At 48.8% G+C, this 24,063-nt stretch overlaps 7 protein-coding genes across 7 annotated transcripts; 5 read left to right on the top strand and 2 right to left on the bottom strand.

Moving 5' to 3' along the window:
• The first annotated feature begins 542 nt into the window (after window positions 1-542).
• On the top strand, window positions 543-2,178 carry DEU56DRAFT_790199 (membrane bound O-acyl transferase family-domain-containing protein). Its single transcript, XM_041352588.1, has 5 exons — window positions 543-678; window positions 730-1,053; window positions 1,109-1,443; window positions 1,498-1,525; window positions 1,579-2,178. The coding sequence occupies exons 2-5, from the start codon at window positions 877-879 to the stop codon at window positions 1,960-1,962; spliced, it is 924 nt and encodes a 307-aa protein (XP_041210826.1). The 5' UTR covers window positions 543-678; window positions 730-876; the 3' UTR covers window positions 1,963-2,178.
• A 3,069-nt stretch (window positions 2,179-5,247) lies between these two features.
• DEU56DRAFT_208244 (membrane bound O-acyl transferase family-domain-containing protein) lies at window positions 5,248-6,695 on the top strand. Its single transcript, XM_041345076.1, has 5 exons — window positions 5,248-5,263; window positions 5,315-5,638; window positions 5,694-6,028; window positions 6,083-6,110; window positions 6,164-6,695. Exons 2-5 carry the CDS (start codon window positions 5,483-5,485, stop codon window positions 6,614-6,616), a joined length of 972 nt encoding a protein of 323 aa, XP_041210825.1. The 5' UTR covers window positions 5,248-5,263; window positions 5,315-5,482; the 3' UTR covers window positions 6,617-6,695.
• Window positions 6,696-7,171: 476 nt separating this feature from the next.
• Window positions 7,172-8,769, top strand: DEU56DRAFT_790182 (ZIP-like iron-zinc transporter). The gene is made up of 8 exons (XM_041352587.1): window positions 7,172-7,480; window positions 7,541-7,571; window positions 7,621-7,704; window positions 7,761-7,869; window positions 7,919-8,114; window positions 8,171-8,241; window positions 8,294-8,529; window positions 8,588-8,769. Exons 1-8 carry the CDS (start codon window positions 7,320-7,322, stop codon window positions 8,711-8,713), a joined length of 1,014 nt encoding a protein of 337 aa, XP_041210824.1. The 5' UTR covers window positions 7,172-7,319; the 3' UTR covers window positions 8,714-8,769.
• Window positions 8,770-16,379: 7,610 nt separating this feature from the next.
• On the bottom strand, window positions 16,380-17,105 carry DEU56DRAFT_732651 (PX domain-containing protein; the record flags this gene model as incomplete). The annotated part of the gene is made up of 4 exons (XM_041348287.1): window positions 16,380-16,550; window positions 16,608-16,682; window positions 16,733-16,936; window positions 16,989-17,105. 4 exons carry the CDS (start codon window positions 17,103-17,105, stop codon window positions 16,380-16,382), a joined length of 567 nt encoding a protein of 188 aa, XP_041210823.1.
• A 244-nt stretch (window positions 17,106-17,349) lies between these two features.
• On the bottom strand, window positions 17,350-19,189 carry DEU56DRAFT_790165 (uncharacterized protein). Its single transcript, XM_041352586.1, has 5 exons — window positions 19,014-19,189; window positions 18,619-18,964; window positions 18,183-18,565; window positions 18,003-18,129; window positions 17,350-17,951 (listed from the first exon to the last, which is right to left on the bottom strand). The coding sequence occupies exons 2-5, from the start codon at window positions 18,751-18,753 to the stop codon at window positions 17,670-17,672; spliced, it is 927 nt and encodes a 308-aa protein (XP_041210822.1). The 5' UTR covers window positions 18,754-18,964; window positions 19,014-19,189; the 3' UTR covers window positions 17,350-17,669.
• An 896-nt stretch (window positions 19,190-20,085) lies between these two features.
• On the top strand, window positions 20,086-21,406 carry DEU56DRAFT_208000 (uncharacterized protein). The gene is made up of 6 exons (XM_041345075.1): window positions 20,086-20,129; window positions 20,196-20,294; window positions 20,364-20,661; window positions 20,720-20,738; window positions 20,788-20,829; window positions 20,877-21,406. The coding sequence occupies exons 2-6, from the start codon at window positions 20,232-20,234 to the stop codon at window positions 20,998-21,000; spliced, it is 546 nt and encodes a 181-aa protein (XP_041210821.1). The 5' UTR covers window positions 20,086-20,129; window positions 20,196-20,231; the 3' UTR covers window positions 21,001-21,406.
• Window positions 21,407-23,071: 1,665 nt separating this feature from the next.
• Window positions 23,072-23,912, top strand: DEU56DRAFT_790150 (uncharacterized protein; the record flags this gene model as incomplete). Its single annotated transcript, XM_041352585.1, has 3 exons — window positions 23,072-23,301; window positions 23,349-23,591; window positions 23,642-23,912. Coding segments are annotated over exons 2-3 (485 nt in total), but the record flags the coding sequence as incomplete, so codon positions are not given.
• Between the last annotated feature and the right edge of the window lie 151 nt (window positions 23,913-24,063).

Below are 24,063 nucleotides of genomic sequence, written 5' to 3'. Positions count from 1 at the left end.
GTTGACAGTAGCGACATTTTCAGAATAAACAAACAAATAAATAATAACCACCTACAGACATCACAAATTGACCGCAAAATCAGTCGCGATGTCAAACTCGCAGCAATAAATCTTCAGACTGCAGCATGTTGTCATCTTCTGGCATCTGTCCGTGAATATCGAGTCCATTGTTGTGAGTATATGCGCACATATGCAAGCATGCAAGTACATGTACGTGTTATTTGACTCTATGTACGCATCTATTATTTTTTGTTTTTTTCATTCTCAAAATGTCGCTACTGTCAACCTTTTTGCAAACAGCTGTAATTAGTACTCTGTGGAAAGGGTCAGAAGTTCTATGAATGTTAAGGATCAGGCCTACTGAGGGTTAGGAGCATGAATCACGAGGGTTAGCAATACTGCTGATGTATTTGAAGACTGCAAGTGTTGGCGCTGCAGGCCGAAAGGATTTGGGACTGGTTTAGCACGGAGCGGTGCTCGGGGTCCCAAACGACAACGTCATTTTGGAATAGAGATCGCCAAGTTACTCCAACATTGATCGATGATCACCTATAAGTTACTCCCGTACACAACCATTAGGTACGTGGCACACAATCGGCTATAAGCGCAAAGTGGATGCTACGATACTTGTCGCGGTCTTCGAGCCTATAAGAACTCAAGAGTTTTACTGTGACCGAAGTAAGTCTATAACTCGCCATGAATCCACTTGCACCCATCATCTGCACACAGATCCCCGCCATTGTCCTACAGCTTGGCATATCATTGGATGTGCGGGCTCCATGGAATGTTGTCACTTGCGCCACGATTATCTTCGTCTGTCTGGCTTGCATCCAGCATGCTAAGACCAATATTCTGATCTACGATTATGCCTTCGGCATGGCAATCGCTGCTCTTGCTATGGATGCCATACATTTGACATTACTGATTCAACCCCTTCACACCTTCCGTCATCAGAAGCAAATAGGGTCAGCACACGAACTGCCTTGGTCCAAGAGGTTTGCCTGGGCCTCGCAATTGTGCTCTTCACCCAGAGGAGTGGGTTGGGATCATCAGGTAAATTTACCCTAAAGCACTAGTCGTTCGCAAGCCTCACCATTCTCATTGGTAGGTTAAAAACCTGCTTGAGCACTCCGCATCATCAAGACAAGAATTTGTCCGTTCGCATTTAATAAATGCAGCCAAGCATATCCTGTGTTTTAACATCGCACTTTTCTACATGAGGCATGAACCGGCGTATCAGTCTGCTGCAGCCTTCGCATCCCAGCCGTTCGTCCCCCGCCTTCTCAACTGTGGTGCATTTCTTGTGTTGCAGTATTGCATGGGTGCAGCTGTCTATTCATTGATAGTGGCTCTTATTGTGAGTTGCACGTCGTCTGAGCCAAGTTCTTGGCCCGAAATGTGTGGTAAATGGGAGGATGCATATACGATCAGACGATTCTGGGGGTAAGTGATTTGCCTTGCACGTGGTCTTTACTTATCATATTGTCTGTTGGACAGTCGAACTTGGCACCAATTCTACCGGCGCGTGAGTATTGTCTGACTACAGGGAGGCTATCGCTCATTGCTCAATCGCGTCAGTTTCTGACCCCCTTTGGCCAAAAAATGACGTCATTTCTCGGCTACAAACGTGGAACTAGTGGATCGTCCTACACTCAACTTTACACCGCCTTTTTCATCTCCAGCATTACTCATTTAGGAGGTGATGTAGTAGTCAACTCCTCTCGCCTCGGAATTTCGTGCCCTTTCTTCATATATCAGGCATTGGCCATTACGTTTGAGGATGTGGTTATAGCTGCTGCTCGGCGTGCGGGAGTGAAGGAGACGAAAGGGACGCGGATAGTGGGGTATGCGTGGGTGATTTGTTGGTTTATTGTTACTGGGACATCGTGGACCACTGCTCTCATCATTGCTGAGTTAGAAGGTGGGGGTAAAGTAATCCCCTCCAATTTTTTGGGTGTATAGTGTAATGTTTCACCGGCACCCTTTCCACTAGTTCTTTTGAGGGGAAAAAACACCTATAGCTAATTAACTATGCTTATTTTTGGACAACACAACCCTCCTTCCCCACCTCCCCTCCTCCCCCCACCCTGACCAAGCACTCGTCCCATCCTTACATATGGTAGATAGAGTTTGACTTTGACGCTCCAAATGCTACTTTAATAATCTATGCAATACACTATCGACTCGTGCACCATACAATTTGTCAAGACATTCTTGGTAAATGCTTCTAGACTATAAACTGTACGGCTGAAATCTTGGAAGCCCAGCTCGACGATCAGGTATTTTGATCGTCAACTGTACGAGTGTCACGAGTGAGGATACGAGCGAAGAGCGACGGATAGCATACGTAAAATCAGATGGAGAAGAACAGGAGAAGAACGGCCCAATGATTATTGTTCAATTTCGGTGGTTCAGGATGCATGAGCAGCCAGTGGCCACTCGTTGCTAGGGCTGCATACTATTGGCAACAATTCCCTCCGTTCATCGAGAGCTGAGGGAAGGAGGATCGTAGCACGGGTGACATACTGAAGACTTACCAGGAATCCAAGCAAGGCCGTTGACCTTCGCGGGCTCAGCGCTCAAGTCCATCATGTATCGGTATGATTCGAGTGCTGCTCCAAATCCCCAAATTAGTGCAAGGCACCGAAGGTCTCGCATGTCTTGATAATTGCTGCAAGGGATTTCTTAGTAGCTGTCATGTCTGTGTTCCACAACTTCGTCGTTTTGTCCTGCGAACCAGTCGCTAGCACCACGTCATCTGGAGAAAGTGTGGTGGTCAATCGGGAGTGGGCTTCAATGAGTCGGAGGCGCTTGGAGGAAAGATTCGCTAGTGAAGTTTCCGTCCCAGGCGATAACCTTTCCACCGTCCTCACTGCTTGCTATCAATTGTCCGTTCGTGTCAGCGCCATTGCTGACCACTTCCTTTTGCCATGACCCTTCATTGTATTCAACACGACATCGTACTTCAAGCTTCAAGTCCCACAGATACAGTGTCCTGTTCACCGACCCTATTACCATGCGTTGTCCATCGGGGAAGACCGCAACTGCTGGCATGCCTTCAGAAGGGTGTGTGCACTACCAGGCGTATTTTAGCTGCTTCGCAGCGTTATAACTTAGCCTGCCTCACGTCTAACCTCATACAAGAGACACAAGGTTAGCCGCTTTGACCTCCACTCACGATCACTGAGGCTGTGGTCAGATAAACTTGAGACAGCCTGACGGCAGCATGATTGCACTCACAATTATTCACCCGTGTGTTCTTAAGATGGCTCCATTCGTGTGTTATGACGGTGACCGACGTGTAAAAGTTCGAACAGAGGGGTGAAGCAATGCCCCGTCTTGCATCCGTGGTGTGCTAATCCAGTTGTGTGTGGCTCCACCATCTCATCGAAGCCCTTGCTTCAAGAGTTCCTGCACGTTGTGGGCGCAGAAGCTAGGAAGTCGTGGTGATCTCTTCACCGCATGTACCTGTATCACTATTATACTAATCGTTTTCTTTCAGATGGGATAATGCACTCACTTGTATCTGAGAGGTACGAGGAGAAGGCAGGACGATAAAACACCTTCGTCACGAGATGCGTGCACAGAAGGAGAAGTTTAATGCTCGCGAGCTTCCCAAGAACGTCGGACGTAATGTGTTTCGTGCGAGGGTTAATCATGAGCAAGACAGCGCCAGTGGTGCCTTTCTTAACCTGTCATATCCCTTTGATACTTGCTGCGGTAATCCCAGGCATGTCCGAGTCTCTTTGGAACCAATCGGAACACAATATTAGTATCAAGACAAGAGGTGAACGCCAAGGAGTTGGAAACTCGGTAGGGAAAGTCTGCTCCAGAGTCCAGGCAGCTTGGTCGGAAAGGGATTATCTTAGCATCACGACCACTATCCCGTGCAGCCGTGTCAGCCTCTCAAAACGTACTTGGCAACCGGACAATGTGAAGGGCAGTGGGAGATGTGAAAGCCAGACACCGATAGATGTACATTTCATCCATAGAAAAAAGAATCTCAGCCGCTTTGTTGTCTTGCAGGAGGTGAGGGCGGGACTGGGAGGGGCATGCCAGTTGGTATAGTAAAGATATGACGTAAAACGACGGGTAGACGAACCGAGAGACTTGTGGAAGGTTGTCATGGAGTCTGTGTCCAGTCTAGATCTACGTAGACCTTCAAGTTACGCCAAAGGCCAAATCCCACACTTTCTGGCTCTGTACCGTACCCCCAATTATGGCCATGCGCATACGGTCATGTACAGGTAGATCCTAACTACTGGCACGCCGTATCCGTCAATTTGAAGCCTGAAAGTTTGATGGTACGGTTACAGCTACCATATTACGGGGCCATACCGTCAGGATATATGGGGTAAGGCACGAATTCAGCATTAATGCTCCCAATGATTGTCAGCACTTGCGTCTTGCTTGATCGTACAACTCCCTGCACCCCTGCACATAGGTATCAATAATCGATTGTCCAAAGCTGAGTCTATGCGTTCAATTACTGGCTTATCCCAAGTGCTAGGATGACGACATGCATACTCCAGGAAAGTTAACTGACATTATGCTGGTCACTCTTCACCTTCATTGCAGCCTGGGGTCAGTGCGGAAGATTAAAAAAAAACATGCATGGTTGACCTAATTTGCCATGTGCTTCTCCCTTAAACCTCGGGCTGACATCAGACTCATAACCATAGATAAGTTCTATTCAGTTCAGTGGTTCTTGTCGAACTTCTGTTGATTAATATATATTCTCACAGATACAGCAGTCACTGGGCTTCCTTTAATTTTCTCTTAACCAAGATTTATCCGGGCACCTTGCCCTTACCGCATCCTCGCACTGCAAACCTCACAAAGCATGTCTCAGGCTGATTGCGAGAGTGCTGATTTAGCAAAACTCTGTGTCCCCATTGATAAACTTCCGATGCTCTGTGATTCCTTACCTAGTTCTATCTCTGAGGCAACAGACAGTGATCTGGTTCACCGTGTCACCACTACCGTCACTGGCGAAGATCGCCTAATCTCAGTATTACCGTGTACAATTGCTCGGCGAACCCAAGGGGCTTTCCACGCCTAATCTCAGTATTACCGTGTACAATTCTAGGCACAGGCATGTTCCTTTTTCTTCCGACAACAGAATCTCTGATGCAGCATTGACGTGGTGGATGGGCACATTAGGTCCGCGGCACGCTTGACCAGATTAGCCAGAAACGCAAAGTAGATACACGATACTTGTCGCGGGCTACGAGCCTATAAAGAACTCGAGAGTCCCACAGAAGTAAGTCTACAGCTCGCCATGAATCTACTCGTACCCATCATCTGCACACAGATCCCCGCCTTCGTCCTACAGTTCGGCATATCATTGAACGTGCGGGCTCCATGGAATGTTGCCACTTGCGCCACGATTATCTTCGTCTGCCTGGCTTGTATCCGGCATGCTAAGACTAATATTCTGATCTACGATTATTCCTTCGGCACGACAATCGCTGCTCTTGCTATGGATGCCATACATTTGACATTACTGGTTCAACCCCTTCACACCTTCCGTCATCAGAAGCAAACAGGGTCAGCACATGAACTGCCTTGGTCCAAGAGGTTTGCTTGGGCCTCGCAATTGTGCGCTTCGCCCAGAGGAGTGGGTTGGGATCATCAGGTAATTTTTCCCTGAAGCACTAATCGTTCACAAGCCTCACCATTCTCATTTGTAGATTAAAAACCTGTCTGGGCAATCCGCACCATCAAGACAAGAATTTATCCGTTCGCGTTTGATGAACGCAGCCAAGCACATCCTGTGGTTTAACATTGCACTATTCTACATGAGGCATGAACCGGAGTATCAGTCTGCTGCAGCCTTCGCATCCCGACCGTTCGTCCCCCGCCTTCTCACCTGCGGCGCATTTCTTGTGTTGCAGTATTGCGTGGGTGCCACAATCCATTCATTGACAGCGGCTCTTGTTGTAAGTTGCACGTCGTCTGAGCCAAGTTCTTGGCCCTATTGGTTTGGTAAATGGGAGGATGCGTATACGATCAGACGATTCTGGGGGTAAGTGATTTGCCTTGCACGTGGTCTATACTTAGTTATATGTCTGTTGGACAGTCGAACTTGGCACCAACTCTGCCGACGCGTGAGTATTGTCTGACTACAGGGAGGCTATTACTTATTGCTCAATCGGATCAGTTTCTGACCCCCTTTGGCCAAAAAATGGCATCATTTCTGGGCTTCAAACGCGGAACAAACGGATCGTCCTACACTCAGCTTTACACCGCCTTTTTCATCTCCGGCATTGCTCATTTAGGAGGTGATGCAGTGATCAACTCCTCTCGCCTCGGAATTTCGTTCCCTTTCTTCATATATCAGGCATTGATCATCACGTTTGAGGATATGGTTATAGCTGCTGCTCGGCGTGCGGGAGTGAAGGAGACGAAAGGGGCGCGGATAGTGGGGTATGCGTGGGTGGCTTGTTGGTTTATTGTTACTGCGACACCGTGGACCACTGCTCTTATCATTGCTGCGTTAGAAGGCAGTGGGGGTAAAGTGATCCCCTCCAACAATTTTCCACCTTCTTTTTCTAAATTATTTTTTTGGGTGTATAGTGTATTAGCATGCGGAGCTGAGCGGAAGAAGGATTAGTCTTGTAAGTTTTCACATACGAAGCATCAAGATTAGACACTTTACGATATCTGTATGCGTTGTCTGTTTAGACACAGTCAATTCTACCATATCTACACCTTCTATCATGATATGAACGGCTGGAAGCAATTCGAGGGCGCCTCCAGGCTCCTTCCCACCATTGGTGGATAGGGACGGAGTTGTGATCTAAAATTAGTTACTGAGAGTAACATGTTAAATGCTTAAGCTTTAAAGTACATATGCTCGTAACGCAGAGCCTCAGAACTGAAACACTGGTCAGCTGTGGCTGTCAGTGGAGTGCATGTTCCATGAAGGCACGTCTGGTTCAGTTAGGGATGGTCCAATTTGAGTGAGGCTCAGGATTCACGATGACAGGAACATGTGATGCACCGCGGGGAAGCTCAACGCGGTGTTGAGATCTATGACATTGAATTTCAATGATTCGACTGCGAAGGACGAATAGAATCATTTCCGTATGACCCAAATGCGATCATTGCTAGCTGTGATACTGCAACGTCGTTAACAAACTCCTCATTGTAAATGGTCAGAAGCCGTTCCGCATCAGAAGGTCCGATGCCCTGAGGACCCCCCAGTCATATCAGAGGAGTTATTTAATGTTCACAAGCACCGCTAAATTCCTCCCAGGGTATTGATTTTTCTCCCTGACCCGCAAAAATCTTGGACGGTGACTTCACCTCAATTTATGTCGGACTTAAATTGCGGTTCCGGTGGAGGCGCGACCACATATCCACAGTTGCGTGTAGCATCGGTCTTCATCATCCTCATCGGATCGATTAGCGGCGCACTTTTTCCAGTGCTTGCTAAACGGACAAACTGGCTTCACGTTCCCAAACCCGTCTTTGAGTGAGCAATTAATTATCCAATGTGAATGCATGCACTGGCGTTCTGACGTGAATCCTGTAGCTTTGCCAAGTTCTTCGGTTCTGGTGTCATCGTGCGTTCCATCATCTCATCGATTGGATCGGTCGTTCACATTTACGCAGATAGCTACAGCTTTTATTCACCTCCTTAGCCCCGCTATCAGTGAGCTTGGATCTCCATGCTTGTCGCCGGCTTGGCAGCTGTATGTAAGAAAAGTCTCTGCAAGGAGTATTATGACTTACTTACATGTCGTATATCACAGCCCTATCCGCTCGCATTAGCCATGCTCAGCATATTTTCAATTTTTATTGTTGAGTTGGTGGCCTTCAGGTGGGGTACGACCAAACTGGCAGCCCTCGGTGTGAAGCCCGGTGCGTTTTGGATTCATCGCATGTCGAGGCTCCCCTTATTCCGAAACAGACACACATGGTCACGGTTTCGGCGGACACGCTGCACATGGACCTGAGGGAGGGAGCTTACCGGATAACGACTCACTTCAGTGTGAGAAGATCCATGAGGATTTAGAATCTGCCCACAATCATACGCGCCTGGATCTTGGTGCTGCAGGGCAGATCATCGGTGTGTTCATCCTAGAATTTGGCGTATTGTTGCATAGGTGTGATATCCCTTAACTCGCGTCCAATGATTAACTCATACTTACTTTTTGTGAAGTATACTCATTGGTCTGACTCTGGCGGTCGATCCGGGCTTCAAAATCCTGTTTGTTGTCATTATATTTCACCGTGAGTAATCCCAGCATCTATAAATTACTGTTAGACTGATATGATACTGCAGAAACCTTTGAGGGCCTTGGAATTGGTACTCGCCTTGCTCACTTACAACTTCCTCCGAAGTACAAACATGTAACTATTTGTGCCGCGCTTTTGTACGGAATCACGACACCATTAGGTATTGCAGTTGGGCTTGGCGTTAAAAGCACGTACAACCCAGGCAGTTCAACCGCCTCCATCGTGAGTGGAGTGCTCGACTCGCTGAGTGCGGGTATCCTGTTGTATACTGGTCTTGTTGAGGTATGTTGTATTTCTTAGTGATGTAATTGGAGCCCGAACACTCATCATTTTTATACAGCTTATTGCTCACGAGTTTATCTTCAATGAAGAAATGATCACCGGGTCTAACGGACGCGTTGCCTATGCCATCTCATGCATGCTTTTTGGATGCGGGGTCATGGCACTCCTGGGGCGTTGGGCATAATGAGTATCAATATGTTGTAATCATCTAATGTAGTATTGGAGATCCTGCTGATTTACGATTATAGTTATTGTACCGGAACCTATTTTCGATGTATAGTGGGCTTTTCTAATTTTCATGATGACAGCCTGCATTGTAGATGGTCTTTCCTGTTGTCAATCAGCATACGATACGAGTCCAGGAATTTGTGTGTACAAGTAATGTCGAGGTACAAATGAAAACTACTCAATTTCCGCGTTTCAAGATGCATGAGCAGCCGCTCTATGCAGGATTCCCATTGTCAACATAGATCTCCCTCCATTCTTCATTGAGAGCTGAAGGAAATACGAGTGAGGATCATAGTACGGGAGACTTACTGGAGACTTACCAGGGATCCAAGAAAGGAAGTTGGCCTTCGTGGGCTCGTCGCTCAAGTCCATCATGTGTCGGTATGATTCAAGTGCTGCTCCAAATTGACCTCCCCGAATTAGTGCTTGGCACCGTTTCTGGTTTGCGTTTTGCCACAAGGACTTGAGGTCCCAGCCGAAGAGCTGCATAAGCACAGAGATGAGCATGAATACGATTTGTCGCGTCATATCAACGTACCACGACAAAGTCCTCGTACATCGAATGAATGTTCAATTTAGAAAAGAAAGCACTAGCGTTGACAGCGGCAGTGAAGTGGTCAACAGCTTCTTTGTAAAGGGCACTATCCATGGCAATGGTTCCCAGCTGGACTCGCAAATACGCCTGATGTGCGAAGTGCAGAAAAAAATCAGTGAGTACACGAACCTGGGCTTGTTGAGTGCATGATACTTACTTCCACGACTCGAGAAGCGAGAGGATCAGCATTGGGTCGGGCAGCTAGCTCTTGGACGAAGAGCATTGCCTCTTCATGGTTATTTGCATTAAACATTGCGATAGCCTGAAAATTGTAATGAAGCATTGAATCTAAATCGGAAATTTGCTTAAGTACCTTGATCAAGAACAGATATTGCGTCGTCTTTGAATCTCCGTCGGTGGATGTGAACGCAAGGTCAAATGCCGTCATCACATCTCGGACCTGCTTCTTCCCGCAGAGGGCGATGCCCTTGGAGATATAGGCTGCCAACGAAGGCTTAATATTAACGGACTACGTTAAAACCAATGTTAGCCTATGATAGGGATGTGTGTGTTGGGACAATGCCAGTGTACTCACCATGCTTGCATCATGAAGTGCGCGGTCCCAGTCGAGTTGTCGCGCCATAACGAATGAACGGTTAGCATAGGAGGTATAATTGTTCGCATCAGCGTCGATCTCTTGCGTGAGTAGCTTTTCAGCGGTGGTCAAGTCCCCTGTGACGCATGCACTACGGACGGTTGTGTCGATAGTCAAGATCTGCATGAAAGTGGTGGCATGTTCGAATTGTGATATACAAGCCAAGGTTGGAAACATGCCTTTAAATCAAAGCATTGAGCCTTTGAATCAAAAATGTGTGAGATGAGATGATGAAGGTCCGGAAAATCAAGGGAAAAATACCTCTTCGTTGGTAACATCCTCCGGTAAAGCATCCTTGGGTACTGCCCACTCCGAGACCTTCCGATCGTCTTCTCCACTGAGGATGTGCTTGCCATCCATCGAGAAGGTGACGCACCCCACTACGCTGGAGTGCTCGAAGGTGGCGATGATTCGTCGATCCGACCGCGACCACAGGTGGACGCAGTCGTTGTCATGGTGTGCGGAAGCGACGAGCGTGCCAGCAGGATGAATAGCAATGACTTTGATACGGGCTTGGACGTTCCAGGGGTCACCAACCTGCTCCCATGTCAATGCATCCCATTCCCGTATGCTGTATTGGACTCGATCGCTTCCCGTCGATAGAAGGCGCGTAGCATCGGGCGTCCACACCAGTGACATCAACATGGGTGATTTTGCAGTGTGACCCTTCAATTGTGCAACACATCTCCTAGTGCGTGTATCATAAATTTCGATATTGTGGTTTGTTGCAATTGCAAGCAGTTCGCCTGACGGCGAATACCGAACGCAGTTGGGGGAATAATCATTCTTAAGTGGTTTTCCTTCGAGCAGCCATGTTTTCGTGTTCCACAACTTTGTATCGGGGTCGCCTGAGCCAGTTGCCAGCACGGTACCATCAGGAGAAAAGTCCAACGCATTGATCTGACTGGAGTGGGCTTGGATGCATTGGGCAGGGGTTTCACCGTGCCAGACGATAAGCTCTCCTTTGTCATCACCGCTTGCTATCAATTGTCCATCTCGTGAAACCGCCAATCTCAACACCTCGCTGCGATGCCCCAACATTTTCTTCAACACCACACCTGTCTTTAAGTCCCACAGACGAACCCTCTTGTCTTTTGAGCTGGTGACCATACGTTGTTTGTCGGGAAAAACTGCAACTGCAGTTACGGCGGCCTCATGATCTTGAAACTCTCGGTTGGGTTTGGTGCTCGGAACGAGCTGCGATATTTGATTAGGGCTGGTGTTGCTGGGCATGCTTCAAGTGGACTTGGTAGAGGGATTGTGGGTGAAGCTGCGGAGGTGCGTGTCTTAGGCGATTTTATCTTGCTTCGCAGGAGTCAGACGCCCAAGACATGAGGCTGCTTATCGTCTACGTGTTATCCTCATGGCATGACCGACGATCTGTTGAACATTATGGGAATCCAATCCTCAATCGCAGACAGCACAATGTTTGGCAATTGTTTTTCAAGCTCAACCCCGACCGCCACAACAACAGCCTTTCATTTTCCACCATGTCCCAAGGCAAGGACACTCCCTTCCCGCGTAGTTACAGCCTTACTGGAACACGCTACTATTACGACCACATGAATAAGTATTGAAGAAGTTGCCCTGGTCACTGTTCACGTTCATTTTGTGGTCAATGCGACAGATAGAAGAAACATGATGGTTGACTGAATTAGCCATGCGTTGTTCCCTTCAACTTCGATTACGTTCATCATAGCCATAGATGTGGTATTCAGTCTGGTGACGTGTCGACCTTCTGTTCCCTGGAATGTTCTTATTGCGAATCCAGACGGTTGTGGGGCTTCCTTCTCAAGAATTAGCAAACTCTTGCTGGTGTGGCTTAAAATTTGATCGATATTCAGTCATTGGAACTGGTTTGTTCCACTCCGTCAGATCTCATGTTCAGCGGCACTAATCATATGCATCAGTTGCGGGTCGGTATTTATTACTGGTTACCGCCTTTGCCTGATTTCTGTTGGGAGGGTCGAGAAAGACAGCTGTCAATCTGTACTATTCACGCTTGGTCTTCAGAACTTTCAAATGTCTTGACTCTTGAAAACAGAGGATTGGGCAGAGATCGAGAACCACGCACATTAGACCATATCAACTATTAAAATGGCGGCATATGCAGGCTAGAGAGGAAATTGTTTAGTGTACGGTTTAGTTTGGGTGGGGCCGCCTGGGGCAGATACAAGGAACATGTGATGGGGGGATGTTGCCTTCGAATGATGGCATCGAGATATTGGACTTTGATTAATCAACGATGACTGGGAAGCTTTGAAGGATATGATACGAGTACAAAGGAATACAGGAAATGTAGACGTAACTCCACAAAAGATCTCCGTGTCTCAAATGCATATGCAACCGCTCGCGGCGAGGGCTGCATCTCTGTTGGCACTATGTAGCGCCCTACATTCTTACTCGAGAGCTGAGTGAAAAGCAATCGAGGACGGTAGCATGGGTGTCATTACTGAAAAGACTCACCAACTGAGAACCAAGCACGTAAGCGACCCTTCGTAGCTTCATCACTCGCGTCCATCATGGACCGGTACGACTCCAGTGCTGCTGCAAGTCTACCTGCCCGAATGAGTGCAAGGCACTGTTGCCTATTTGCGATTTGCCACAATGTCTTGAGGTCCCACCCGAAAAGCTGCAAAAAATGCGCAGTTTCGCATGAAAGGGACTTCCGGTTGCATCACATCTACGTACCACGACCAATTCCTCGTACATCAAGTGAATTGCTGAATTAGAAAATCCAGCGCTAGCGTTGACAGCGGCAGTGAAGTGGTCAACAGCCTCGTTGTGATACAAACCATCCAAGGCAATAGTTCCCAATTGAACAGAAAAATAGGCCTGATTTACAGGGCACGAATAAATCAGTGTCAGAACGCGAACCTCAACTTTATTGAGTGCATGATACTCACTTCTACAACACGACAAGCAAGAGGATCGATATCGGGAAAATCGACGGATAGCTCTTGGACGCGCTGGACTGCGTCCTCATGTTCATTTGCATTGAACAGTGCGATAGCCTGAAACGTGTAACCGTGAAGCGCGGAATATGCAACAAAACTGTAACCTACCTTGATCAATAAAAGGAAATGAGTCGTCTTTGAATCTCCGTTCGCAGACACAGATGCGAGGTCAAAAGCTTTCATCGCGTCCCGAATTTGCTTTTTTCCGCAAAGGGCGATGCCCTTGGAAATATAGCCTATTAACGAGGGCTTGATGCCGATGGACTATCCACGATCAACGTCAGCCTCAAGGGGTCCATGATGAGTCGGTATATCCCACCTTAACTGCATCTTGAAGAGCGCCGTCCCAGTCGAGTTTGCGTGCCATAACAAACGCACGATTAGCATACGATGTGTGGTTGTTGGCATCCGCGTCAATCTCTTGCGTGAGTGACTCTTCAGCGGTAGACAAGTCCCCTGTGACACACGCATTGCGGGCGGTCGTGGTGATGGCGATGAACTGGATTCTGCATGAAAAATGCTCGAATTACATGATGAGTTAAGGGTAGACACATACCTTTGAATCCGAGTTTCGAACCTTGAAATCGAAAAGACGCGAGATGAGATGACGAAGGGGGGTGATATCAATAAGAAAATACCTTTGACTTGGGAGCATCCACCAGCAAAGCATCATCAGGTACTACCCATTCTGAGATCTTGTTATCATGACCACCACTGATGATGTGCTTGCCATCTGTGGAGAAGGTTACGCACATCACGTCAGCGGAGTGCTGAAAGATGGCGATAGTTCGTCGATCTGAGAACCGCCAGAGGCGGACGGTGTTGTCACCAGATGCGGAAGCGATGAGGGCGCCAGCAGGATGAATGGCGATGGCGTGCACTGCGCTAGTATGGCCCGTCCAGGGATCACTGGCCTGCTTCCAGGTTGATGCGTCCCACTCCTGTATGCTGGGATCACTCCCTGAGGCTCCTGAAAGAAGGCGTGTACCATCGAGCGTCCACGTGAGAGAGAAGTTGCATGCGCATGCTATAGAACGACCCCTGAGGTATGCAACGAAGTGCCTCGTGCCCGGATTGTAAATTTCTATATCATCGTTTGTTACGATGGCAAGAAGTTCGCCAGAAGGCGAATACCGAACACGGCGGACCCCACCACTAGTGCTCCTGATTTCAATTCCTTGTGTCTGCCATATTTTCGTACACCACAGCTTCGTTGTGTTGTCTAATGAACCAGTAGCCAGCGCCGTACCATCGGGAGAAAAGTCCAGTGACATTATCACATGAGTGTGGGCTTTGATAGCTTGGGTGACAGATTCCCCAGTTCCTCCATGCCAGACGATGATCTCTCCCCTCTGATCACCACTTGCGATAAATTTCCCATCTCGTGATACTGCTAATGCCCACACTGATTCGCGATGCCCTTCCATCTTCTTCGACACAACACCAGTCTTCAAATCGTATAGGCGAAGCGTCTCGTGACACGAGGCAGAGACCATGCGGCGTCCATCAGGGAAAACTACGACTGAGTGGACGCCTACTTCATGATCTTCAAACGTTCGAACAGGCGTGAAGCTTGGAATGAGGCGCACCATTTTACTGGAGGCCGAGGTGGGCTTGCTAGAGGGATCGTGGGTATCTTACTCTAATACTGCATTGGCCCACCTCGTGTTTCAATAGATGCCCAGAACACGAGGCTGTTATCATAAGCGCCTGGACATATGCGTCGCTACAACTTTGCAGATGCGACCCAAAGAGCTTTCCTAACCTCTGTAGTGATAGAGGTAGCTCACGTAGCCGGTTGTATGTATAGCGAGGATCTGCATGAAACATGCCTTTGAATTAGAGACTTGAGCCCTAGATATCGGGGGTTGGTGTGGACGAAGATGAAGGCGGAAATAAATGCCAAGTTATAGGGATTTCCACCTTGTGGTTTTGAGCATCCTTCGGCAAAGTGTCCTTTCGCAAAATGAGATGACGAAGGCGCCGAGAATCAGGAATGTACCTCAAATCCTCAGCCGCGCACAAGGATACACAATGCTATAAGCCGGAGAAGCAGAGTGCTGGAAGATGGCGATGGTTCGCTGATCTGAGAGGATGTCAGCAGCATGAACATACGGCTATGATGTAGATGATATCACCGACCTGTCAACGACTCCCACTGTGACTCCTGTATGGTAGGATCATGTTCATCGCCCGCTGACAGTCTAAGAGAAATCGCGTGCCATCGGGCGTCCATGCGAGCGACAAGTTGTATGCAGTACATTCCAGTGCATTCCCTCGTGCCTGGGTCAAGCTTGGGTCATAAACTTTGATATTACTGTCTGTTGCAATCACAAAACACTCATCAGACAGCGAAATATTATACGCAGTAAACCTCACTACCACATTCGATTGGATTTCTGTAGCAAGGAAATCCAATCGAGTGTAGTAGTGACATCTGCCATGTTTTCGTGCCCACAGCCTCGTCGTTCGGTCCAATGAACAAGTCGCGAGCACTATTCCACCTGATCTCAGAGAAAGGTTTAATGCGTAAATTCGGTTGAAGTGGGCTTACATGGCTTCCGTGAGAGAGTCTGAGTATCTGTTTCTCCGTGATCTCCCCGCTCCCATCGCCGCTTGCTACTTATCAATTACCCATCTCGTAGCACCCCTCACTGTGATGCCCCACCAAGTTCTTCACCTGTCTTCAAGTCCCACAGACGATGTATCTTGTTGTACGAGCCTGTGACCGTACGTCGTCTATCAAGGAATACTGCGACTGCGAGTACTGCTCTACCGTGATCTTTGAACGCTCAAACGCGTGGGTCCTTGAAATGAACTGCATCATTTGACTGGGGCCGGGGTGATAGTTTGGTAGAGGGATGGTGGGCGGAGCTGCAGAGGTGCACGCTCTGGGCGTTTTTAGAGTATGGTCAGACGCCTAAGGCATGAGGCTGTTATCATAAGCGCCTGGGCACTTGCGTCTCGCGTCACCTTTAAGGACGCCTCGGTGAGCTCTCCTGTGTCACGAAAGACTATCACGGGATGTGTTGAAAAACCAACACTAGTGTCGAATAGACCCGATTCTTCGAATGTCGAGAAACCAACTTAGATACCGGTATCTAAGCGCTGGTCGATCCCGGATGACGGGTTGTGAACTGGCGGTAGATTGACCCGGTTGCCGAGAGAAGTGACCTGGTGTTCTTGAAAAGTTCATGATCTCATCCATCACAATTTTGAATCAACGGTCTGGAATGGGCAGAAAAAGGCATAGCACATCTGCATATCGTCTCGGTTGCTGATGAACGAACACGAGGAACCATGCGTGCCAAAGGCGGGCGTGGAGTGTGTTTAGTCTAATGAGTTATCATACGCAGAGTAGATCGTAAGTAAGGTAGTATCCGGAATAAACAGCAATAAAGAAAGATATCGTCCGCACCGTCGCAGCTCACCTCATAGCGCCGTCCGCGTACAAAATATCACGCATAATGGACAACTAATCCATAACCCACCACCTAACAGCCTGACATGCACCAATCTCGGGGTGTAGGAGAACCGCGGAGAGCCAGTACTGTAGTTGTCTCCGGCGACGATCGAGGAAAGCCGCTCGGTAGCGCGAGAAGGGGGATTTCGGGGGGAGGGCAGGGATGAAATGGTGTTGATGTTTCTGCCGGGGTTAATGAGTACTGAGATGTTGTTAAAGGAGAACGAGGGGTAGACGCACAGGTAATGAATGTTTCAGAGCATCGTGCAACACTGCAAAATCGTTATACCGCTTATGTGCGTGAATAGTAGTACCCTATTCATGGTCACCTCGGATCTGAGATACAACATACAAGACATGCGGACCTCTTTGGTGCGAATCACACAATCATACACGACATATGCTCCACCGAGCTTATCACCTACGCTCGTCCACCCCGCGATATGCACGTTTCGGGCAAAAGTGAGACTCGTGCCTGAGTTGTCGTTTAGCCAGATGTCACGCGAGAAAATTGAAGGTGGCCCTTGAGGGGATTTGGGGTGGGTGGATTGGGGAAGGGATACTTGGTCCTGGATGGTGGTCAGTTGAAGATTTTGCACGGCAAAGAGCGGAAAAACGAACGTCACACAACTCGTCGTACAATCGTGCTTCTGCTTCGACGTCAATTCCGTCATCTGGAATGACTACAAGAAGGCTTTCTGTATTTTGGAAAGGATGGGTGGGCGCAAGCGTGGGCATGGTGCCGACAGTGCTTGATGGACGAGAGTGACCTTCCCCGGATGCTAAATCGGGTTGACCCAAACATCCACAACGTCACCACGGCATCATCAATTGACAACTAGGTCCTTAAATACAAAATTTTGCAAAATACCTTCCTTGGGTACTTTGTCAGCTGCACGCAAATGTTTGATAGAATTGCTCCCTCTGTGATGACAGGTCAAGAGATTTCGAGTACTGGAGATAGCTGACCAAATAGATTAAGGATACAGGTGAAGCACTTTGCCCTATAATCTTCTAACACAGCTTGTAACACAAGCTTACGAATTCGACCATGCTATATGACTCTTCGGGCAGGCAATTATAATCTGATGCAGCAAGCTGTAGGAACACTTGAATAACGAAGTACTAGCTGATAACTATGATACGACAAAGAATAAAGAGTGTGGTGGGCTGGTGTAAAGACAGACAGAACGAGCGAGCGAGCGAGGAGTGTGACGAACGACGAATTCGACGTCGTGGCAGAGAGTAAAGAAAGCGAATAGCGCAACCGCTCAACTGGACGCGGCATTGACACGCGAAAGGCTAAGTATCCCTCGTCAACAAGTACAAAAAAATGACCAAGGACTGCGATTGAGAACTCAACACATACGCCATTCTCGGCGAGTGCTTGTCAAGCATCCATACCAGAGCTGTGGCTAATAAGCAGCTTCCCATAATGTATAGATTTTCGATGAAGGCCAACATAACAAGCACATGACAAGCCATTAACACGACCTTCGCCTTGCGGGCGGATCCAAGAAGGACGGGTATGGTGGGGACTCCTGCCTTCAGATCATCTTCAAAATCACGAACATCATTCATAGCCTATAGACATCATTCAAAGTCAAATCCTTTGATCATAAACTGTCTACTTACTGCCTGGCATGCGCAGTTGACCGTCGGCCAGACTATCAGTTGGGCAGTACTCCATGGAAACAGTAGCGTGTCAGCCAGATTTCCTGATCCCGACAATACGGTGAGGACAACAGTGTAGATGCCACATCTGAAAAGCATTGGTATACGCGTACAACGTTAAAGACAAATATGCAGACGTACCCTCGAATGATACCACAAAATATGGCTTTCATGCCAGGAATGCGTTTGATAATCAGAATAGGCGCAGATGTAGAAGGCTGGTGACTGTCTTTAACAAACCTCCCGAAGAGGCGCCTCGAAATCAGCCCAAACTTCTGGAAGCTGATTGGAGTGTTCCAGAGCAAGGCCGGGGCTAAGAAGGCTGCTGTGGTGAGGAGGGTCAAAAGTGGACATAGAGATAGTGCCAGTGCAAGGAGCACAGCATTGGCGTTGAGGAAGGTTCGTGCATATACAAACCAACGTGGGTTGGTTTCGTTATTGCGGTCAGACGAGAATTCTTCCTCTCTATCCTTCAGATGATCACCCCCCATCGCAAGGATGTCCGCTGTCACGCAGATGGTTATCTGTCAAGACAATTGGATCAGCGATATTCTCTGGTATTAATCAGTGAACATACCGATCTCCAATCGATATTTCCATCGGCAGACATGGCATAAGACATGAGAGAAGACAGGGCCAAGCTGTTCATCGATATCATGATGGGTTCCAAGAAGAGCTCCTTTGCAAGCTTCGGGATTGTGAGGATTGACATATTAGAAATTGAATAACAGGCAGATTGTATGCTACTCTCTGCCGCTTTTGATACAGAGTGAGTAGGGGGCGACCGCAGAGAACTGGTGAACAGAAAATATTGACATACAACGTAATATATAGGAAAGGATTTCGTCACATTGGAATAAGCAGCCCCATATGTTCAAAAGGCCGGGAGGAGACGGTCATTTCAAAACAAGGATCCGAGATGGCTGGCGAGTTTAGGATGTCAAATGAGTTGCCACATTTCGGAACGCTTACAGGTCACACATCACTCTGTCATGCGCACTCTTGCACAATGCACAACATGCTTGGAATGATGTACTGCTCTGCCGTCCTGGTGGAGCCAATCTTAGGGCGACGTTAAGCATGGTTGAGGTAGAGACAGTTAGCGCAGGCTTGCCGCTTGCGCATCACCAAAACTGCCCAAATGTCACAACAGGTAACATTACCTTATTAAGAACGTTTCACACGATCGAGTGTTATGGCCCCGTATATGCGCGCGTCATATGAGATTGGCACATTATAAAGACTCCCCACAATGACATCACGGTAAATGCGGCTCAACCACAGTGGCAGCGAGATTATATTGTAGATGTCAGATGGTAGCGACATTATATGATAGTTATAAGCTGGCAATGGTATTACTTATGTGTACTATGTAGGCTACCCAACATGATAAAATTTACCGTAGGGTTGTAACGGCAAAACGAACTTCCGTTTCAGCCACTAGAGAAGGAAGACAACCATTAACCTTCTATACACATATAGGGCCACTAGGCTAACACTACGCGTTGATCAGAGCAGAGGCGAACACGGAAACGTCGGAGGTATAAACACCACACAAGTACAAACGCGCCACTTTGCAAAACCTGCACCAGTGCCGCGACTTAAACAAGTGCTTACTAATCGAGTGAGAACCCTAAACCGCGACGCGACACATCTTATCTACGCGTCTTGTCTTCTGACTCCTCGTTGCTCACTCGATTCTCGTCGTCACCCGCCCACCACGCCCCCATTGTATATGTTCCCGAAAACATTTCCCACTTCTGGTTCAACAAAGACTTCCTCTGTTATATCAGATGACGAAGACGTGTCGGTCAACCGTCAACAAGAGTGCTAAATTGAGTGGATATATGCGTCCCTTCCCTTCATACTGATACTACTCTTGCCAATAATAACATAAACCGCGAGCTCTTATTCTCAGAAATTGTGCCATTAACGCTCCTGGCGACGCACACATTCCGCACCACCTCGTTCGAGCTCGAGCCATGCTGATCCAAGTCATTAACTACCATTCGCAGGCTGTGAGTTATCTTGATCCTCGTTCGAGCTCGAACCATGCTGATCCAGGTCATTTCCCATTGTTCGCAGTATGTGAGTGTCTTGGTCCTCATTTGAGTTCGAGCCATGCTGATTCCAGTCGTTGTCCACTATTCGCAGGTTGTGAGTTTCTTGATCCTCCTTTGAGCTCGAGCCATGCTGATCCGAGCTGTCTCGAGCCATGCTTTACTGAAAACATCGCCCACCCGTTCACAGGATGTGAGCGCATCGATCCTCTGTCGAGCTCCAGCATTGCTGACCGGTGAAATTGCCGATCCACGTTGACAGCATGTGAGTGTGTTCTTCTGCAGTCGAGCTCGAGCCTTGCTCACTTGTGACATTGCTCGCTCACTCACAGGCTTTCAGTGTTTTAATCCTCCGTGGAGCCAGCTTGGTTCTGGTGAATCTTCAGGCCGCATTGCAGTGAATATGCTGATTTTCAATCATTTAGCTGCTGTCATTATTTTCGAACACTCTTTCTACTTTTTGACCAGCGACGCCATCCTAAGGACCAGCAAGAATCTGTTCCCTCTTTTCATGTCGCTCTCGAGCGGTATATGGCGTCTCCGCATGCAATTACTGTCAGGGACGAGGGAGATCTTCTTTTGTCTCACTAGCTGCTCGCTGATGCCTACTGTCTGCAGTTTCAACAAGAAAAGTCTTGTAGGGTCTTATTTTTAATCATATTATTCTTGGGCTGAACATCGTCTAGCATATCAAGTCTTCCTTGTTTCAACCAAGGCTGGTGGACTTGGTATGTGACGTGTTGCTTGCCGAGGTCGGATTTAAACTGTTGTATAGGTATAAATCTTACAAAAGCATCAACCGTCATCATGTGCGACTCTTCCTGCTCGTCTCTCTCCCTGGTTCTCCTGCTCGTTTGCTTCCCTCCTCCTACTCTCGTCCATCGTCCGTGCTTGTCTGAGCCACGTCAGCAGTTGCTGACGTGCACTGGGCGTTTGCGCATGGTGTTGGGAACGGTTTGGTGGACGTGGTGGGCATCGTCGACGCAACATCTCAATATTGCAGTCGAACCCGGTTCGAACGCGAACCGGACCTCCCGAACGCGTTCAGAGGCGTTCGGTCCAGAGTTCGACCAACAGCTGAACCTGAACCTAGCTTTCGGTTCGGCGCGGACTTCGGCAGCACTACGAGTCCCACACCCCCAGGTCAGTCTACAGTAATCTAACTTTGTCTTTGCGTGTAGTACTTCGTTCAGCGAACTAGGTGTAGAAAAGAGCGTACCACGCAAACGCAGTCTCACAAATACTGCTCCTCCACCCACCCACCATACTCACGCAAACTCCCATTCCTACGGGGAACACACCCAATCATAACTGCAACGGCTTCATCCCACCTCCCCTCAGTGAACCTTCTTCTCAAGGTCCGCTCACCCCAGCTAGCTCACAGCCTCCGAATCGGATCGATATCAATGCCATTTATGACGATCTTGACGGCGCAGCTGGTTACTCTATGGCAGACCAAGACAGCGAAGACAAAGGCGGCGGCAAACCTAACGCGACAGGCCCAAGTTTAGGCGTCATCGGAAAACCAATGGGCACCAACAACTTTGTCACAAAGCTTTATCAGTGCGTTCACTAACACCACCACAGTTCTCAAGCTTTGTCCGCCGACTCAACATGTACGGCTTCACAAAATTAACAGGGTCTGTCCCCCCTAGCTTACCTCACCTTTGATCTAACCTTTGATCAACAGACCCCACGCGCCCAACGCACATCAACCACATCCCAAACACGGGAACTCAGCCACCCCACTCGTTAGATTACGTTGCACTATACCATATGTATTCGCATAGCTCAATGATATGTGGTTATTATATGATATAATCGTGATTTGATGTTATAATTAAATATAACGGTCCAGCGCTCTGGAACGTGGCTGTGACCATATCAAAAAAATCGATCTGGTATATGTGCATGTATTGTACGCTCTGTTGTAGACACAAGTCACAGTCGTCACAGCGTATTACACTAGTTACATGTGTATATATAGCTATGTATCCAGGTTGTGGTAGCCACCGTGTTGACGTCTGGTGGCTCGTTCCCACGCCTGACAACACCACCAAATATGCGCCGGTGGTGACCTCAGACTGGCAGGAATACATCTAAGACCACGCCCGATCATGTACTTCGCCATCGAAGACATCGGACGGAACGGAAATCCCTCATGAACAGGGGTGCCGGTGCTCTCGATCTCTCCCACTGACCTCTCCCACATCACGACCACGACCACAACCACAACCACAACCACAACCACAGCACCACTGCTGCTGTTCATCAACATTGGATAACGGAAACGAGGATGGAACGAGAAGAGAGCTGTGTGAGCGTGAGGCTGGAGGTACCTTATGAGGCCAATGACCTGTGAGTCCTCTGTTCTGACTTCTCTGATGCACAGGCCTCGTTGTGGGCCGCCCTACTTTCTGACTGACTCACACATTGCAGACAGGACAAGCGGCGCGAAGATCTCGTTGCGATTGTCAAGCGCCAGCAGGACCGCTGGCCATTCAAAGAAGGCAGGAGGCGCTTCACCTCGAAGACGAACATGGCCCAGATGCGTGCCGTGCTCCTCAACCCGGCTTACGGCTTTACGAAGCAAGCCCCTGCCCCCAGACAAACTGAGGTGCAGCCCAGCAATACTGGGCTGCCTCCACCTCCACCTCCTCCTCCACCTCCTCCTCCACCCGTTGGTGCTGACACCTCGGTGGGGGTTGAGCTCGAACTTTGTGGTGCCGGGGCAGATCTTGGCGGCTGCACCCCACCATACTTGTCTCCACCTTCCGCTGCGAGAGATTCGCTGTCGCCACCATCGACTCCTTCCTCAGAACAGGTCGTCGACCTCTACGTGGACTTTGTGCGTCCTGGTGCAGACCTCGAGCGATTTGCATACTCGATCGCTCTCCAACAGGTTGGCGCACTGAACGAGCTGACGGGCGAGTGGCAGGGAAGCGCTGCGCAGCTTGTTGAACGGCTGCACGAGAAAGCTCCTGGCATTGAAGGTAAGTGCTTTTGACTATCACAGTTGGCACACCTCACTGCGCTTGTCAGATGCCACTGAAATCATGTACCCAGACCCAGCCCATCCTGAGTATGCACGACAGCTCGCGTCCGCTGCAGCAGGCGGACTGCTGGACTTGGCCCCAGACATTCCCAGCGTCCATATCCCACCGGACAACGTTCTCAAGCTGCAAGTCAGATTCGGGCAGGTGGGTCTTTGCGTCCTTTTTTGGGGGTTTTATTTTGGACCGCACAGATGAGGGCCGCCGCTACAGCTGCTGGCACCACTGGCAGCCAGCACCACACCACTGTATCCGATGCTCGTGCATCCCAGTCGTGCACTGCGGCAGCGTGGCTTGCTGACAGGGTGCAGGAGGAGCCTGGGTATGCTGCCTTCAAGTCTGGCCAGCACCACGTCCAGTCGAACGCGGCCATTGTGGCATCATGGCAGTTTGCGGTACGATTCTGCGAGAGGTACAGCCAGAAGCCATGTCCAGGTGTGAGTGCCCTAGCATATCTGCTCGGCCCTTTCTGAGGGCATTCTCCTAGGAACCAAGTGACCGCCGGTCTCAGAGCATTGTCAGAGGGCCGCGCATCAAGAAAAAAGAGGTACAGGATGCCCTTGGGGTGGGGTCAACATGGATGGCAGAGGCGCAGCAGGCGGTGCACATCTTGCGGCAATATGGTGAAGGGGGGACCTCACCCAGGCAGGCTGTGATAGCCAAGTGTGCCTCGATCAGCGAGAAGGCTGGTGCACGAGATCTTCTGGCTTATTTGCGTACACAGTGTAACTGACTTAATGTGAATTTACCTTTTCTCTTGGCAAGTCAACCTGGTTTCAGCGCGTCGTCTGTTGTGAAGGCAAGGGATGCATATATCCTCACCTACCGCAAGTCAATCCGGTTCCAGCGCATCGTCTGTTGTGAAGGCAAGGGACATACATATCCTCCAGCGCGTCGTCTGTTGTTAAG

The sequence above is a fragment of the Suillus clintonianus genome (assembly GCF_016758775.1).
Source record: "Suillus clintonianus strain FC179 chromosome Unknown DEU56scaffold_19, whole genome shotgun sequence".
NCBI classification, from domain to species: domain Eukaryota; kingdom Fungi; phylum Basidiomycota; class Agaricomycetes; order Boletales; family Suillaceae; genus Suillus; species Suillus clintonianus.
This window is presented reverse-complemented; position numbering and strand designations above follow the sequence as displayed.